The 16,462-nt window shown below is 44.4% G+C and overlaps 1 protein-coding gene across 3 annotated transcripts in view; it reads left to right on the forward strand.

The window, feature by feature from the left end:
- The window catches only part of RAPGEF6 (Rap guanine nucleotide exchange factor 6), a 142,416-nt gene extending 130,413 nt beyond the window's left edge, over positions 1 to 12,003 (forward strand). For all 3 annotated transcript variants that reach the window (XM_009896896.2, XM_054168285.1, XM_054168286.1), the window contains 6 exons: positions 662 to 796; positions 1,992 to 2,105; positions 3,594 to 3,819; positions 6,551 to 7,062; positions 9,147 to 9,458; positions 11,490 to 12,003. In XM_009896896.2, coding sequence (XP_009895198.1) covers positions 662 to 796; positions 1,992 to 2,105; positions 3,594 to 3,819; positions 6,551 to 7,062; positions 9,147 to 9,458; positions 11,490 to 11,515 — 1,325 coding nt within the window. In that variant the 3' untranslated portion in view covers positions 11,516 to 12,003. The remainder of the gene's footprint in view (positions 1 to 661; positions 797 to 1,991; positions 2,106 to 3,593; positions 3,820 to 6,550; positions 7,063 to 9,146; positions 9,459 to 11,489) is intronic.
- Positions 12,004 to 16,462: the final 4,459 nt, after the last annotated feature.

The raw sequence follows: 16,462 nt of genomic DNA on the forward strand, positions 1-16,462 counted from the left end.
GATGAAGTCACTAGGAGGGAGGAGCTGTTTGTAGTTGGGTGGGTTATTAGAGATACTGTTGTGCTTCATTGACTTGTTTCATTTGAAAATAGCTGAAAGCCATGGCTGTGGTTTTAGAGACTGTGCTGGTTATTTAGTCATTTGCTCAATTTTTAATAACTTTCCTTAATACAGCTAATTATAAGGTGCTGGCTCCAAATCCGCTCTTGCTTTAGTTTCATTCCTTGTAACTTAGCACTTTAGAAGGAGACTCTACTCTGGGCAGCCTGCTCCAGGTCTCCAGAACTCTCACAGCAAAGAAGTTTCTCCTCCTGTTCAGATGGAACCTCCTGGGTTCCATTGCCCCTTATCCTGTTGCTGGGCATCACTGCAGAGAGTCTGACCCCATCCTCTCACCCTCTGCCCCTTAGATACTGATTAGCACTGAGATGATCTGTGTGTTTCAACACACATCAAGTGAGCAGCCAGCAGTAGAGATGACCACTTAGATGTGGTTGAAGTTTGAAACCGATACTCCTTCACATACAGAATTCATCTGAGCACCTGCTCCTGTCTTTGCTGAACACTCTTGTGGTTGACCAATGTGATGCTTATTTGTTGTTTAAACAAACTAACCCCAGAGAAGAATTACAAGCGGTAAATGATTCTGTTGGTTTTGTAGGTACAGGCTCCCCCCAGAAGTCATTAAGCTTGTCTGAGGAAGTAAGTAGTAAGAAACAAACAGATGACACTATGTCCATGGCATCTTCTTTGCACTCCAGCCCACCTGCTTCTCCTCAGGGCTCTCCACGCAAAGGTAGGTGTGAGGTGCGAATGTTGACCTTGCACATGTCAGCATCCATCCTGGGAACTGTGTTGTACAAAGACCAGGGTGGGCAGTGGTGGAAATATTTGTTGGTGATGACATGAATCAGCATGGAGTATTTCTTGGTGATGACCAGTTCAGACTGAGGAGCTCATTTACATGAGTGGGATTCCCAAACCTGGGGATGTCTTGAAGACACCAGTGTTGTACAGAAACTGTGGCTGTTGAGACATCTGATGTTTTTACCTAAGGCAGCTGGAGTATCAGGTTCTTAGATGAAGCTGGAAATAAAATGGTGTTGTAGCTCTCCAGAACAGATGGTTTTGATAGCTGCAAAAATATTGAGTCCATCTAAATCCTCGAGTTGCCATTCATATTTGTTGTTCTTGTGCACAGGGCTTTGTATACACCCCTGTCTATCATGATGCCCTGAGAATCCCTTTATTTTTGATATCTTCGTCTTAAATGACCTGCATCACTTCATCTTTAGTCAACCTTGGATGGGAATTCATTTGAAATCTCTTAACATCACTTTGTAGTCAGCCAGTGTGGTCAGTGTCCAATGGCGTAAGGCATTTCCCTCCCTTCTGTGCTGCTTTTGACTCACAGCTCAAAGCCACTGGGGTTAGCATGGCATGGCACGGTGACCTACTGCATCTTCTCACCCTTCTCAGCGGGAGATCATGCTGGTCTGTCCACTTCTGCCTTCACAAGATGCTGTTTCCTTTAGGAGAATGCCACTTGTTTTACTTAAACACAGCATATACCTATAAGCTTAATTACTTGGGTCACCAAACAGCTCCACTGAGATGGGGTTTTGAGCATCGCTTACAAACATGTTATTTTTGTTAAGTTGCAGCTGGTTCTTTGGGATTATTTCATTAATTCAACTTGCTTTCAGCATATTTTTAGCACTGATGTAATTGGATTGAGGTGATCCATGTCCTGTTGTGCTAACAGCTCGTGGGACTAAAATTAGGTGCTTCACAGACAGCAGCCAGACATCATTTGAGGCATGAACACCTTCCACGTATTCTTAGATGTCATTTTCTTTTGAGCTGTACCCAAGTGATATGCAAATAGGATTGAAGGGGAAAAAAAAGGCTTTTAAAATTAGGACATTATTTTTTTTGCTGTTATTTATCTCAGCACTACTCAAGATCTGCCTCTGTGTTCTTGGTTGTAGTTGGCAACATCCAAAGGTCGGATAACTGCAGTCAGATGAATCTCTCTGGCTCGTCCTCATCGCTTGCCAGTGAAGCCAGCAACAAGAACAGTGGACAGCGCAGCTATGGAATAGGTGGGGCTTACTTACAAAAGAAAATTTGGATGATTGTCAAAGCAGGAGACAGTTCTGACCTAAACAAGAAGGGAGAAAGAGAGGATGAGAGTGGAAAGGCAGAAGCTGAGCTTGAGCGCAAGAAGGAACCCCTGTTTAGAAGACTTAGGGAAAGGAGCTTCTCCAGGGAAAGAACAGCACTTACTGCAAAAAGGAAAGCAGAGCAGAGTGAAGCCTCAGAAGGGAGTGAAAAGCAAAAGGAGAAAGACAGTGATGCTCTGAGTACAGCAAGTATCATTAGTAACAGCAGTCTGCAGACCCCTTACTGCCTGTGCATGAAGTCTAGGAGGAGAAGGAAGACCATATGATGTATTTTGAGAAGAAAGACTGTGATGTCTACTTTGTGTCAGAGAGACTGGTTTTGTCTAAGTTACTTCAGCCTAGTTCATTTACATGTTTAAGCTGTATGATGTGCTTCCCTTCCAGATATTTGTGTCAGTTATTTATAGCCACCCTTACAGTGCAGTGAAGGCAGTAATGTGAAGTTTAGAGAGCCAAGGAACAGGTACAGTGACAGTTCTGTTATTGTTTCCCAAATGCCAACCAAACAGTAAGTTCTGGAACTCTCTTCATTAGACTCTAGGTAGTCCCTAATATGATGTAAACCAAATGCTCACAGGATTGGTATAGATCATAGAATTGTTTCAGTTGGGAGAGACCTGTAAGATGATTAAGTCCAACTATCAACCCAACCCCATTAAACCATGTCCCCAAGTGCCGTGTCCCCAGGTTTCTTGAACACCTCCAGGAAGAGGAGGTGTTGGACATACGTGGATATGTACATTATTTGTGTTTGAAAGAAGTGATGTGAGGGTAGGGGTAAGCCAAGCAGAAAAAACACATTATATATATTGCTTTGAAAGTGGAGAGGTCTTCAGCTGCTTCCTTCTGCAATGCTGGCATCTGGTCCAGCTCCTGCCAAAGCTCAATTTCCCACTTTTGCCTCCTTCTCTGTTAATTTTGGACCAGAGAGTAAAAATGAAGAAGACCATATGGCTAATCCCTGAGAGATAATAGCTGGCTTTTACCTTAGTCAGCATCTCCTTGTCCATTGCCAAAGCCTTTTCGGAGTCTCACATGATGTGTAAGGCAGAAGGACAGTGGGAAGTGCACAGCATTTATGGTAGAAGGCTCAGTTCTTGGAAAACTGAAGAGACTTGGATCTGTCCACCCACTTTCCATGCTGTTTATGTAGGTTTCACTTTCTGGTCTTGAGGATGGTGGAGTTGCAAGTAGGTTACTGGTGTCACCAGACTTGCATTAATACATTGCAGAGCTAGATGCTGATAGATGCTGAAAACTTCAGTACCCTAAAAACCTGAGGGGCCTGATTGTGTGCAAACAGGGTGTGACTGAAGTTCCTTAAATGTGTGTGTCCTGACTTCCTTGTCATACCTGGTAAACTTCAATTGCTCTTTGACCAAGCTGTTCTTTTCTCCTCTCCTTCAGGCTATGCCCTCATACCTTCCACTAAATCTGATAACTTCTCAGACTCCAGTCACAGTGAGATCTCATCCCGGTCCAGCATTGTGAGCAACTGCTCGGTGGACTCGATGTCGGCGGCACTTCAGGATGAGAGGAGCTTGTCCCAGTCTCTCATCGTGGTGGACTCAGCAGGCACAGAGAGAAAAGAGCATCCTCAGCCTCTGTCTGATTATGGCCAGCCATGCCCAGGGTAAGACACAGCTGGTTTGGATTTGGGTTGGACTTGGTGTCCTGGTGTCACAGAACAGGTTGGGTTGGAAGGCGCCTTTCAAGTCCCTCATCTAGTCCAGTCTCCCTGCAGTCAGCAGAGGTATCTGCAACTAGAACAGGTTGTCCAGAGGTCCCTGGTAACCTCACCTGCATTGGTTCCAGGAATGGGCATCTACCACCTCTTTGGCCAACCTGGGCCACAGCCTTGCCACCATCAGAGGAAAAAAAATCTTCCTTCTCTCCAGTCTAAATCTCCCTCTTATTTTAAACCATCCCTGCTTGTCCTGTCCCAACAGTCCCTTCTCAAAAGTCTGTCCCCAGTTTTACTTGCAGTACTGAAAGGCCACCAGAAGGTCTCCCTGGAGCCCTCTCCAAGCTGAACAACCCCAGCTCTCTCAGCCTGGCCTCACAGCAGGGCTGTGATAATTTTTATGGCTTCCTTTAAACCTGCTCCAACAGGTCCGTGTTACCCCAGAAGAGGTAACAAAGCTTTGGGCAGTTATGGACTCTCCTGTGGTCATTAAGCTCTTGCCAGAAGCTGGAGAACTGGCTGCTCTGTATGAGAAGAGCCTGTTTTCTCAAGACATTTACTTCTTGCCTGGGTAGGCTGTTCCTATCAGTGAGGTTCAGATGGAAATCTTTTTCAGGAGACTGCGAATGTGTTAATAGCCAGGATGTTGTTTAACAAATCAGTGCAGTCAAGAGAGACAGCAGGACAGGAACAGGATATTCTCAGCTCTTTCTGAGTCAGCAGTGCCAGTCACTTAATAGAATCTAATGTCATTTTAAAGGATTTTCCTTATTATCTTTTGCTGCCTGGGTGAACTGGAAGCTTTCTGCCACGGTCTTCCTCAGAGCTTCCACACGCAAGGTCTTGTTGACTGACACCTCCAGACACGTTCTCACTGCATTCAATATGAACCAGAAGTTTTTTATTTGGTCTTACTGGACATTAAGCTGTTAGGGATTTCTTGGGATAATGTCTTCTGCTCTTAGTTATGTAGGTTCAAGTGAGTAGAGTTGCTCCTCACTAATTTTTATAGCTCATGTCTAAAGCAATGTAAGAGCTGGATGTTGTTGTTCTCTGTCACTGACGATGACACAGCATTGTTCTGTGATGCTCTCTCCACTCTACAAAACCTTCTTAGGGTGTGTTTAGCTTAAGCGCTGCAGCTCTTCAGCAATCAGGGATCCTGTTTATTTAGGTGGGTTAAAATAGGACTTTGGAGGTGTGTTTTATAAACAAAAATCATTCCCTTTTGTGAAAAGCATAAACACACAGCTAAGGGTTTGGTCAGGACAGTGACAGCATGCTGAGCAAAATGCCCCTTCAACGGCAGTGAGAAGCCACCTTCAGCGGTGGCTGTGGTCGCACCAAGGACCTCTGCTGCTCTCCAAATGCATTCCTCTCTGCGAATCAAAAGCAGATTGTTCATGTTTTGTGGTTGTTCCTTTGTGCCTTCGTTTCAGTGGAGTGAAGAAAGACATTTTTATGGTAGAATGTAGAGAAAATCAAGGAGGAAAAAAAAGGTTGTTTGCACATTTCTAAGAGATGTTCCTCGATTTCACAATGTGTCAGTAAACTGCTGAGGGATAGTGTGGAATTTCAATGTGCTGCCCATGTGTCATAACCAGAAATAGTTGAGAGATTTGAATGATGTCTAGCAATCATAATTTCATGTATTCTAAATTCATACAAACCTGGCTTTAAGTTTTTTTTTTCTCCCCCTTAATTATGCACTGACAGTGATTAGAGCTTTCAGCAGCCGTTTCTTAAACAAGAAATTGTGTACCGGGGCTTTCAGAATCTGTCACTCCAGATCGTTTCCACAACTGTTATTTATGCCCAGTATTTCCAAGTGTTCTTGAAAAACAGCTATCTCCAGTCAGTCTAAACAGCTTTGCAGAATCATAGAATGACAGAATTGTTTTGATTGGAAGAGACCTTTAAGATCATCCAGTCCCACCATTAACCCAGCACTGCTAGGTCATCACTAAATCTTGGCCCTCAGCACCACATCTACACAGCTTTGAAACCTCTCCAGTGATGGGGACTTCACCACTGCCCTAGGTAGCCTGGTCCAGGCCCTGACAACCCTTTCAGGGAAGAAATTGTTCCTCGTGACCAACCTAATCCTCCCCTGGCACTGCCAGTTCTGTGGCTGCCAGTGAAAGGTTTGGGTTTTTTGTTCCGAATATTTTGTTGTTATTGTTTCTGTTTATAAATGCAGACAAAAACAAGGTAGCAGCCTGAAACTAAGGGATCACTCCTCCTCTGCTTCATTCCAAACACTGTCTCACTGTAGGTTATAGAGCACAGCCTCTGTGGACTAGATTTGTATGGATCTGGGATCAAGCCTGCAAGCACCAGAATACACACAGACATGGCACTTCAGGACATGGCTTAATGGCCATGGTGCTGTTGGGTTGATTGTTGGACTTGATGAACTTAGAGGTCTCTTCCAATTGAAACAATTCTATGATTCTGTACCTCTTGCAGACTTGTTGCGTCCTTGGGAATAACTTCCCTGCTGCCATGTGCAGTTAATAACTTGGGAATAACAGTGTCTCTTGGCAGTGCTCCATGTGCCTCGACCTTGCTGCCTGCCTGCTTTAAAAACAGAGTTCCTGTGTCTTTCAAACCAGATAATTGTCTCTGACTGTGTCACCTATATTTTTGTTCCTCTGGCTTGTGCTGTTTTCAAATGCAGCTGGTCAATCACAAGGCCTGCTCTCATCAGAGGGATGGCCTTCACCTCCTCCATGAGCAGCGAGGAGATCTCCCATGAACATATCACGGTAGAGGCAGCAGATAGCGGCCGGGGAAGCTGGACTTCATGCTCAAGTAGTTCTCATGACAACTTCCAGAATATCCCAAACCAGAAGAGCTGGGATCTCCTCAATTCCTACCGCCACACGCAGCTGGATGGACCTATAGCTGAAGTTGACCCCACAAACTGTTACTCTGAGGAGGCTTATCTGTATTCTGAAGCCTTTTCCAAAGCCAACAGGCAGTCGAAAGGCAGCGCGGAGCTCGATCAGTCCCGGCAGAGCTGGGCCTCCTCCAGCTCACTCTCAGACACCTACGAAACAAACTATGGGACAATAAAGCGCAGGGGGCTGGAGAACTCTACAGCAGAACAGACAGAGGTTTTGGACTCTAAACCTGGCACTGATACAACTTACAAAACTGTCACTTCCAGCACGGAGAAAGGCCTGATAGGTAAGCCATGCCAACATCTGGGGGAGCTTCTCCAGCTGCTTTCGTGTTGGTGGTGGGTTGGTAAGAAGTGACATCAGCAGGTCTGGGGGCTGGACAGCATGTTAAACTAGGCTTGACCTGTGGTTTTAAACACAGCACTAAGCAGGCTCTGTGTTTTCAAGCCACGTGCTTTTGCATTAGGACAATTGAAATAATAAAGCAACCCACATCCCAATCACTTCATGGTTCTTCAAGAGAGCCGTTGTCAGGAGAATGCCAGGCAGCTCTCCTCTGTAGTATGATCTTCTATTGTGGATGTTCGTCTGGTAAGGAGCAATGAGCACGGCTTCTTGAAGTCCCTGTAATACAGATTTTCCATGAACCCAAGAGGGAAGAGCATGACTGCTGTGTGGTACTGAGCTCTCCCACCTCCCTGGGCCTTGGCCACCTTTCCTCCACAGGGCTTTGGTCTCTGGAAGCTCAAGGGAAAGGCAGATTCCCTTCCTGTCTTTGTTGAAGTGCCATTTATTCAGTTACACAGCTGCAGGTTGGCTATATTTGAAAGGAGAAAGACGTACTTTTGAGAAAAGCATAGTTCTACCAAGCAAGATGCGCCCCTGTCCTAGTAAGTTCAGCAGCCAAACCTAAAAGAACTGGCTTAGGAACAAGATGAAACAGAGGGCAAAGCTTTCCAGACTGCAAGTCAAAGGATACAGCTGAAATATAATTTAATTACTGACTAGATTGCTGGAGGGGTTTGTGTTATCAAAGGTAATTGCCTGAACAAACATCACACGTAGGGTAGAGATCTTGGATTGCATTCCTCCTCCTTGGCTCTGCAGAAGAAAGGCAGCATGGTGGAGCTTTGCAGAAAACTTGCTTAGAGCTCACTTCGTGTGCTTATGTTCTGCCCTTGTAGCCTTCCTAAGCCGCTTGTGAGCCCCTGAGCTGGTTTAGCAGATGGTGTGGTAGCTATTCAGTAGGTGCTATTTTTGCTGTGAATTCTGTGAATTCAACTTTCTTTTTCCTATAAGCCCAAGCATGAACCATCAGGTGTGAACCAGCTCTTGTTCTTGACAGCAACACCAAGATCTCCCAAATCCACAACACAAGAAGAAATACTCCTTTATTTTCACCCTTTCATGAAAGAACACAGTACAGTTGCTGCAGTCAGTGACACTGTGATGAACAGGCACCCAGGGGAAGAATGCAAATTCACTCAACTAACAGATGTTAAAAATTACCCTCACTTTGAGACTCTCCTGTTGCAACATGTACATGGCAAAAGCCCAATTTAACATGCACGTGAGCCCCAGACCTGGGGGTGGGTGGGAGGGGAGGGAACCTAAAAGAAATGAAGTCTGAATTTGAGAGACTGTGTGGCCTGAACTGCTGGTGATGAAAGGGACATGGGAAACCTCTCTTGATTTGTTAAGAGAACACTGAATGCAGGCTCTCTGTACAGTTTGCCTCACAGGAGCAGTTTTATGTGATGCTGTGTTTTCTTCCCATCTATAGCATAGCTGACTGGATGGCTTAATGTCTGATTACCCATCAATTGTTACAGTAATACTGTGCTATAATGAATTTCTCTGAAGCCTCTGATGGGTGATGAAAGGGATATTGTTGAAGTCAACCAACAGCTCTTGCTATCAGTCCTCTAACACACTGCACACAGAATTTGGGGCTTGCTGCCTTAATTTCTTGAGTTTTGATATCCCAACCTGTAACAGAGCAGGAGCAGGCTCAGCCAGCAGCACCACCCTGCTGGCTCTCCGTCCATTCCACAGAGCAGGAGTAGGGACTATAATGAGTACTACAGCTGCAGGCTGAATGAAGAGAAGTTTCTAGTCTGTTTCCACTCCAGCTGGCATCTTGCCTAACGAGTTCACAGGTGCTGCTGCTCCTCTGACTTCTTAAAATAAGTAGAAAACATCCAATGAGAGGGTGAATGCCTGCTGCTGCCGTTATAACCAGTGTTTCTGCATTTGCATTTTGTTATCAGTTTCTGTTTTGCCATTGTAACATTTCATGATTTTTTTAACGTTTTGTTTTCCTTTGTTTTTCTTCTTTTAACATTTCCATGGCTTATTTCTTGTGCCCAGTGTACTGTGTCACCTCACCTAAGAAGGACGATAGGTATAGGGAACCACCGCCCACCCCTCCGGGATATATGGGGATTTCTTTAGCGGACATAAAGGAAGGATCGCCCCACCACCCACACCTAAAACCTCCAGACTATAGTGTGGCAGTGCAGAGGTCAAAGATGCTGCACAGTGACCTCTCTAGACTTTCATCAGCATCTCTCAGTAGTGAACCTGTGGCCTGTATCTCATCGAGGATGCCTCAGTGGCATAGCCGGCAGCCGTCCAGCCCCAAGCTAGCAGATATGACTGACGCAGATAGTGAAGAGGATGGTATGTGCAACACCTGCCTCGGGAGATGTGAAGTGAACTTGCTGTGTGAATCTGCTCTCTGCCTTCCCAACCCATCTTCTGGGCTTTCTCTTGGTCATTCTTGGAGATTACATCTTGGGTTAATCTCTAGAGATACAACTCTTGTTTGTGTGGCTGTATGCACATGTATATATGGATGTATGCATGGATATACACCTCTGAAAACAGCAAAGAATGCCTTCCCTTTTAGAAAAGCATGTTGACACCCACCAGACTCTAAATTATAGAGAAATATATCTATATATAAACATACATGAGATCTCCCAAAGCACAACTGAGACACTTAAGAGCATGTAGATATGATTATTATTATTATTTTTTTGCTTTATAATCTGTCTCCTCTCAGTGGTGATGATGATTTTAAAGGACACTGCCAGGCTATAAATCTCATGTGAAAAGACTCCCCTAGCCTCTCTGGGTTGATGAACTGATGTCCTGCTGGTTTAGGCCAGCATCAGCATGATAACCTGAGAAGGACTATTTTAGAACAAGTTGTGGATGCCCTCTCCCTGGAGGTGTTCAAGGCCAGGCTGGATGAGGCCTTGAGCAACCTGGGCTAGTGGAAGGTGTCTCTGCCCATGGCAGGGGGGTTGGAACTAGGTGACCCTTAAGATCCTTTCCAACCCAAACTATTCAGTGTTTTGTGGGTGCTGCACAACAATTAATTCATTTCACAATTGTGCTCTCAGGTGTCAGCATTAAGCTGCCTCATTCCTCAACAGAGACTCCTGGAGATGGAGTTTAAAAAGCACTGAACAATATAATAATGGATTCCTGTTCTCTTGAAAAAGGCATTTGCTAAAACCTGACTTCTCAGCCCCACTTAGCCTGACAGTGTCTCTCCCACTTAAATTTGTCATGCTTTTGTGTGAAGCAACAGCCAATGCTCTGAGCACGGTGTGCCCAAAATGCAAGAGATTGCTCTCAACCAGACCGCTCTTATATTGTGTCAAAACTAACTCCAAGGCAGGAGAATTTCTGCTGTTTATCTGCTGGTTTGCTTTCAGTACCTGTGCACTGATGTGACCTCGCTGTACCCTTTGCTAGTAAACTCACTTTTTATTATTAGACTATTATGGTCACTTCCTTCAATTTCAGTCTGGCCTCAACATGAGCGTGGATTTAGATGAAAACCATTCCTGATGCAAAATGATCTTCTCCTGAGCCTTTAAAACATGCAAGCAGCATTTAACAGATACATGAGTACTGCAGTTCAAAGAGGAAAACATAAAAGTTACCCAGCAGTAAACCAAGTTGTGGTATTAAGTGGTTTTGATGGAGAACCAAAGAATTCGTTGCTCCAAATATTTTAATCCGAATTTTTCTTAATCCAGTTGTGATGTTAAGTGCTTTGAGGGGACAAAGAATGAAAACTAACTGCTTCAAACATTTTAATCCAAATTTGCCTTAATTCAGTTCTGATATTAAGTGGTTTTGATGGAAAAAAGAAGGAATTCATTGCTTCCAACATTTTAATCTGATTTGTTGCTTAATTCAGTTCTCACATTGAAGTGATTTTGATGGGGGGGGGGGGAGGGGCAGGGAATAAGTCATTGCTTCAAACATTTTAATCCAAAATTTTCTGAGCCAAATTTAGCCTTACACTTTCAGACACCTGTTTTCCTGTTTTTCCAAATGCTTGGTTGATTTTGTTTGGACTCTAATGCTCACTGCATGTTGGCAAGGAATTTACTGGCTTTTCTCCCAAATCTGTAGTGTTTGGGATATTGGGAGCTGCATGCATGGTAATTTTTGGAGGATCTGGGATTGTTTTGCAGTATTATCTTTATTGTGGGACTATAATCCCTCAAGATGCTTGAGGATCTGATCAGTTGTGGTAGTGGATAATGGTATGGTCAGTGATTGAGAGAGTGAAAACATCACGCTGAGCCTTTGCCGTCAGATAATGTGGTGCTGCTCTGCACCCCTGCATCTGAGTCGGGGCAATGATGGAAGAATTAACTGTCTTCTCTTTCCTCTCTTGTTTTGCAGAAGATGAACAAGTATCAGCAGTTTAACCATTGGGTTATGGTCTCAACCACTTCACACGGGGGATGTGGGGAGATGGACCACAGGCCACAGGATTCTGTTAGCGAACGCTAACAACTTGCTGCTGCTAACCTCAGACGTTGCGTTTGCCTCTGTCACAAGACAGAATGGGTTGGGTCACCTCTCTCTACCTTCCTTCACTCTGCCACCTCCTCAAAGCTATTTCTGCCCAGATACCCACCACACTGGTATCTGGAGATGGACCAGGCTTCATTCATTTAGGGAGGACCAGTCGCCACCACCGCTCGGACACATTCTTCTGTATGATACCATAGAATCCTTCGGTAGTTTTCCATCGTTGTTGTTTTCTACATGACCATTTAAAGAGTGTTATTTTATGAACTTGAAGAGAAAGAAAAGCAAACACAAAAATATATCAAAAATGTCAGCAAAAGCAAAGGACATTGCTGAGGTATCTGAAAAATAATTTATTAATTTAAAATGGTTGGGTTTGTTGGTTGGTTTTTTTTTTTTTCTCCTTTGATGGGAATTTCCTTTCTTTGTGTCGGCAGTGCTCTGGTTGGCTAATGGAAATGCTTAGTGGGTGTGATGGTGAGTTAGATCCACACAGAGTGTTGTGCTCTCGAAAGAAGCACAGAAAAATAGAAATGGGACATTATCAGCTGCAGAAATAACCTTGATTTTTAGGGTGATTTTAGATTAAATAGAGCACAAAGCCCTACAAAGCAGCGTGTGTCGTGTCCACCGCTCCCCTCCTACACACACATAGTAAAACCCTCTACCCCTGCAGGATTTCTGGACGTGTTTTGGCTGCCAGCCAACTCAGGCAATAGTTGGTGTTCTCCTCCCCTGTGAAGGAATTATGTGAAATGTGGAAGCCGTGTCTTGCAGGGAACTGGGGAGGGGATAGGTTTAACGCTTTCCCGAAAGAGCTTTCACCACCAGCTGTTGCCCTGCAGAGCTCTGCATGCAAAGCTGAGCCCTTGCTAGAAACCAAAACTTAAACCTGTGTGTTGTGGGCTTTAAGATCGTCCCACACGCCCTGGCCTTTTGCCAGAGCTGCACAGGATTTAGGTGCAAAGGTTATCTTAAAAACAAATATTAAATTGCTTCCAAATCACCTCCATTTCACAGTCAAATGAGTGGAACTGACAAGGACATGACATGATGCTTCTGTAGGGGACAACATGTCTTACCATGGGTCAAAAAAACCCCAATCCTGGTGTTTTCAGCTGGAAAATACAGATGGGGTTGAAATCCTAGGTAAAAAATCCTGCTGGTGTTGATGTCAGTGGCAGTTTTGACTTGCAGCCAGCCAGTATTAACACCTGAGCCTCTGCTTTGACTGTGGTCAACTAAATTGCTTGTTGGATTTTGTTTAGCCAGCCAGAGCACAGAGGGGTAGAACTGGAAATACCTGAGGTTTCTTTTTTCTTCTCTATTTTTTTCCTTCTTCTCCCCACCCCATTTTTCTCCTTTCTTTTTTCCTCTTTTTTCTTCCCTTTCTTCTTTCCTCTTTTTTCTTCCCTTTCTTTTATCCTCTTTTTTTCTTCCCTTTCTTTTGTCCTCTTTTTTTCTTCCCTTTCTTTTGTCCTCTTTTTTCTTCCCTTTCTTTTTTCTTCTTTTCTCTTCCCTTTCTTTTTTCTTCTTTTCTCTTCCCTTTCTTTTTTCCTCTTTTATCTTCCCTTTTTTTTACCTCTTTTCTCTCTTCCCTTTCTTTTTTCCTCTTTTTTCTCTTCCCTTTCTTTTTTCCTCTTTTCTCTCTTCCCTTTCTTTTTTCCTCTTTTTTCTCTTCCCTTTCTTTTTTCCTCTTCCCTTTCTTTTTTCCTCTTTTTTCTTTCCCCCTTTCCCCCTTTTTTTCCCCTTTTTACCCCTTCCCCCCTTTTCCCCCTTTTTACTCTTTATCTATTTTTTTCACTTTCTCTCCTTTCCCCCCCCCTTGTTTCTCTTTTCCCCCTCTTTTTCCTATTTTCCTGTGTTCCTCTTTTTTCTCACTTACATACTTTCTTTTCTTTCCTTCACTCCACACGTGATGCCCCATCCCAGTGTTACAATTGGACATGAATGTGTGAATATGTATTTAAAACATTTAATTGTAAATCTCTGTTGTGATGTTTACAGCCTAAGCTAGAACGAAGATGTTTGTCCTTTTTCCAGTGCCTCAGAGATGATTTCTATATTCCATAGTCGTGAAGAGCTTTAAGGATTTATTTTATTTTCCTGTATGTGTGCAGGGGGTGCAAGGTGAATGCAACAACATCTTCTGAAAATGACACAAGTACCAAAAAACAACCCAAAGCCTTTTGATGTGCTTACCCCACAGCAGCTTGGGACTGCCGTGCAGAACCTGCGTCTGCACTGCCAGTGGTGCCAGGTTCAGTGTTCCTGGGACTTACCTGTGTGGATTGGAATAAGTGACATAAATGAGCAGCGTTGCTGAGGGAGGGGTGCCTCAGTCAGAACTCATTGGCTGGCTGTAGGAATTCTTTTTGGCACAAGTATCTGAGGAGAAAATGGTTGGAAAAAAATTATGTTAGGAATCAGTTGAGGTAAATCACAATAAATGCATTTTGCTTTTTTGAGGCCTTAATGAACCTGCACAGGCCTTAATGAGTGAAGGGTGATGTGTCAGAGCAAGGCAGGGCAGAGGGATGGTTTTCAGCACATGTAATGTTGATCATATGAGTGTTCAATTGATGTTTTTGTGGGATGTGAACCCAAGTCCTCCCAGTCCCACTGTCAGCTGTAGTTGCTCGTTGACTTCCCCGTGGAGTGTGTTCTGTCAGAAACTCCTCTTGTCTTGTCACCTGGCTTCCATCGCCTCCAGCTGTGGTTTTATTTCAGCCTGTTGAACAAAAAGTACAAGGGGTGAGGGCTTGTTACTAAAGTGACTTCTTTTCCCCCCCAAAACACTGATAGTGCTGTCTGGGAGGACATCATAAAGCTCCTCCAAGGAGCAGGGCTGGAGTCTCCCCTCCAGCAGCCATAGGAGCAATGACTCAATGACCCATGGTAGCGTGGTGTTTGCACATCAACAGTGTCAGGACACTGAGAAGGTTTGGAAGTGAGTGAAGTCTTGCTAATGCTATTTTCCTACTAGCCAGTGCAGCTGGTGTAAATAAATCATGCCTCAACCATGGACACACGAGCTCCTCCTCTGCTTCTCCTGCCTCACACGGTGTGGTTTGCCTGCCCTGTCCTCGCTGGGCTCTTTCCTTCTTGCTTTGTTTTTAAATCAACCGATCACATTGATCGGGGCCGATCGCCAAATGTAGTGTGTCTGGTGTGGATTTGAGGAGACATTATCCCTTTTTTCAGGAATCTGGATGGGAGTAAGCTGGTGTTTGCTACCTGCTGTACTCCCCTTTCTTGGAGTCATGTCTTCTGGATTGCAGAACCTGACTTGGTCCCTCCAGCAGGTTCCTTTGACTGGGGCTCTGATTTTGATGACCGGTTGAAATCCCTCATGTCATGTTCTTCCACTGCCACACCTCAGTGTGCTCCTTGCTGCTGTTGATTGGCTCTTGACCTGCAGGTGAAAGCTGGATTTCAGCTATTTAACCACCCAGTATTTCCTTACTCTTTATCAGTCTCAAACTTCCAAGTGATTCTCCAAAAACCAGTGAGGTTTTGTAAACCCTCATCAGCCTCTCCAGTGGCAGAAAGGAGGAAAGGAGATCACTGAGCCTCTGAATACTGTTTTTATCTCCCCAGTACACAAGGAATTGGGAAGGCACCATCTGCAGATGTTTGCAGTGTGCCCTTGAAGGAGTGGCTGGATGTTTGCAACCTGCAGCTTCCTAAGCTCCTTGGCTTTGCCTTTACCCCCACTGGGATTTTCAGAGGCGAGTGATGCTTCCCTGGGAGATGGTCAGAGCCCACAGCTCAGGATGGAGTGCCCCAAGGGCTTCCTCTACCCATCAGAGGTGGAGGGACTCCCCAATTCCCAAAGGCTTAACCTCCTTCAAGGAGCTTCATGGCCTCAGTGCTGTTGCAAAACCTCTTCCAGCATCTCCCAAGTCATTTCATCGCAGGTAGTGGTGGAAGTAGGAACCTGCCAGTTTAAGTATTAATAAACCATGAGAAACTGAATATTGCTTTCTATTGGATAAACTTACCAGTGCCCTCAAAGACAGCAGAAAAAAGGGATACTCTCTCTTTAGAGAAGCTTTACACATTATATTTTAGAACGCTTGTACAGAGGGTAATCTACCTTGACCTCCCAACCCAGCTTCGGCTTCTGTTGTGCTTTTCATCGTTTCCTCTTTATTTTTGATATACCTGGAATGCAGTTTAGCTTGGTATTCATGAGATGCTAAACATGTGAGCATATTGGCAAAACTGCACAGATGTAATGATATTCCAATAGCAATTGTACTGCACAAGTCAGTGATTGTAAAGTATTCTGTAACAAGCAATGTTTGTCTCCTATTTTTTGATACCTCTTACACTTATGTCTTTTAGAAAGACAGTGCCTCTGTATGCTTTTTGTATTTTTACTGAGTGATTGTAAATATTTGTTATATTTTTGGTTAAGAGAATGTTTAAAAGTACTGTTTATTATCCAATCTATTAATATGTTGGAATCAATAAACAATCGACATATATTAATTGTTCAGAGCACAGCTTTTCTGGCAGCCAGCAGAGGATGGGGGCTGAGGTGGTGCAGAGCTCCAAGCAAGAAGCAGCCACCAAGTGACTTTTTATTCTTACAATGAGCATGTCCTGAGAAGAGCAGTGAGGCTGGTGAAGGGTGCAGAGCACTACTCTGGCGAGGAGTAGCTGAGGCAACTGGGGCTGTGCAGCCTGGAAAAAAAGGAGGCTGAGGGGAGACCATCTGGCTCTTTGCAACTCCCTGAAAGGAGGTTGGAGCAAGGTGGGGGTTGGTCTCCCAAGGAACAAGCAACAAGACAGGAAACGGCCTTGTGTTGTGTGAGGGGAGGATCAGATTGGAG

This window comes from Dryobates pubescens, chromosome 16 (assembly GCF_014839835.1).
Source record: "Dryobates pubescens isolate bDryPub1 chromosome 16, bDryPub1.pri, whole genome shotgun sequence".
Taxonomy (NCBI): Eukaryota; Metazoa; Chordata; class Aves; order Piciformes; family Picidae; genus Dryobates; species Dryobates pubescens.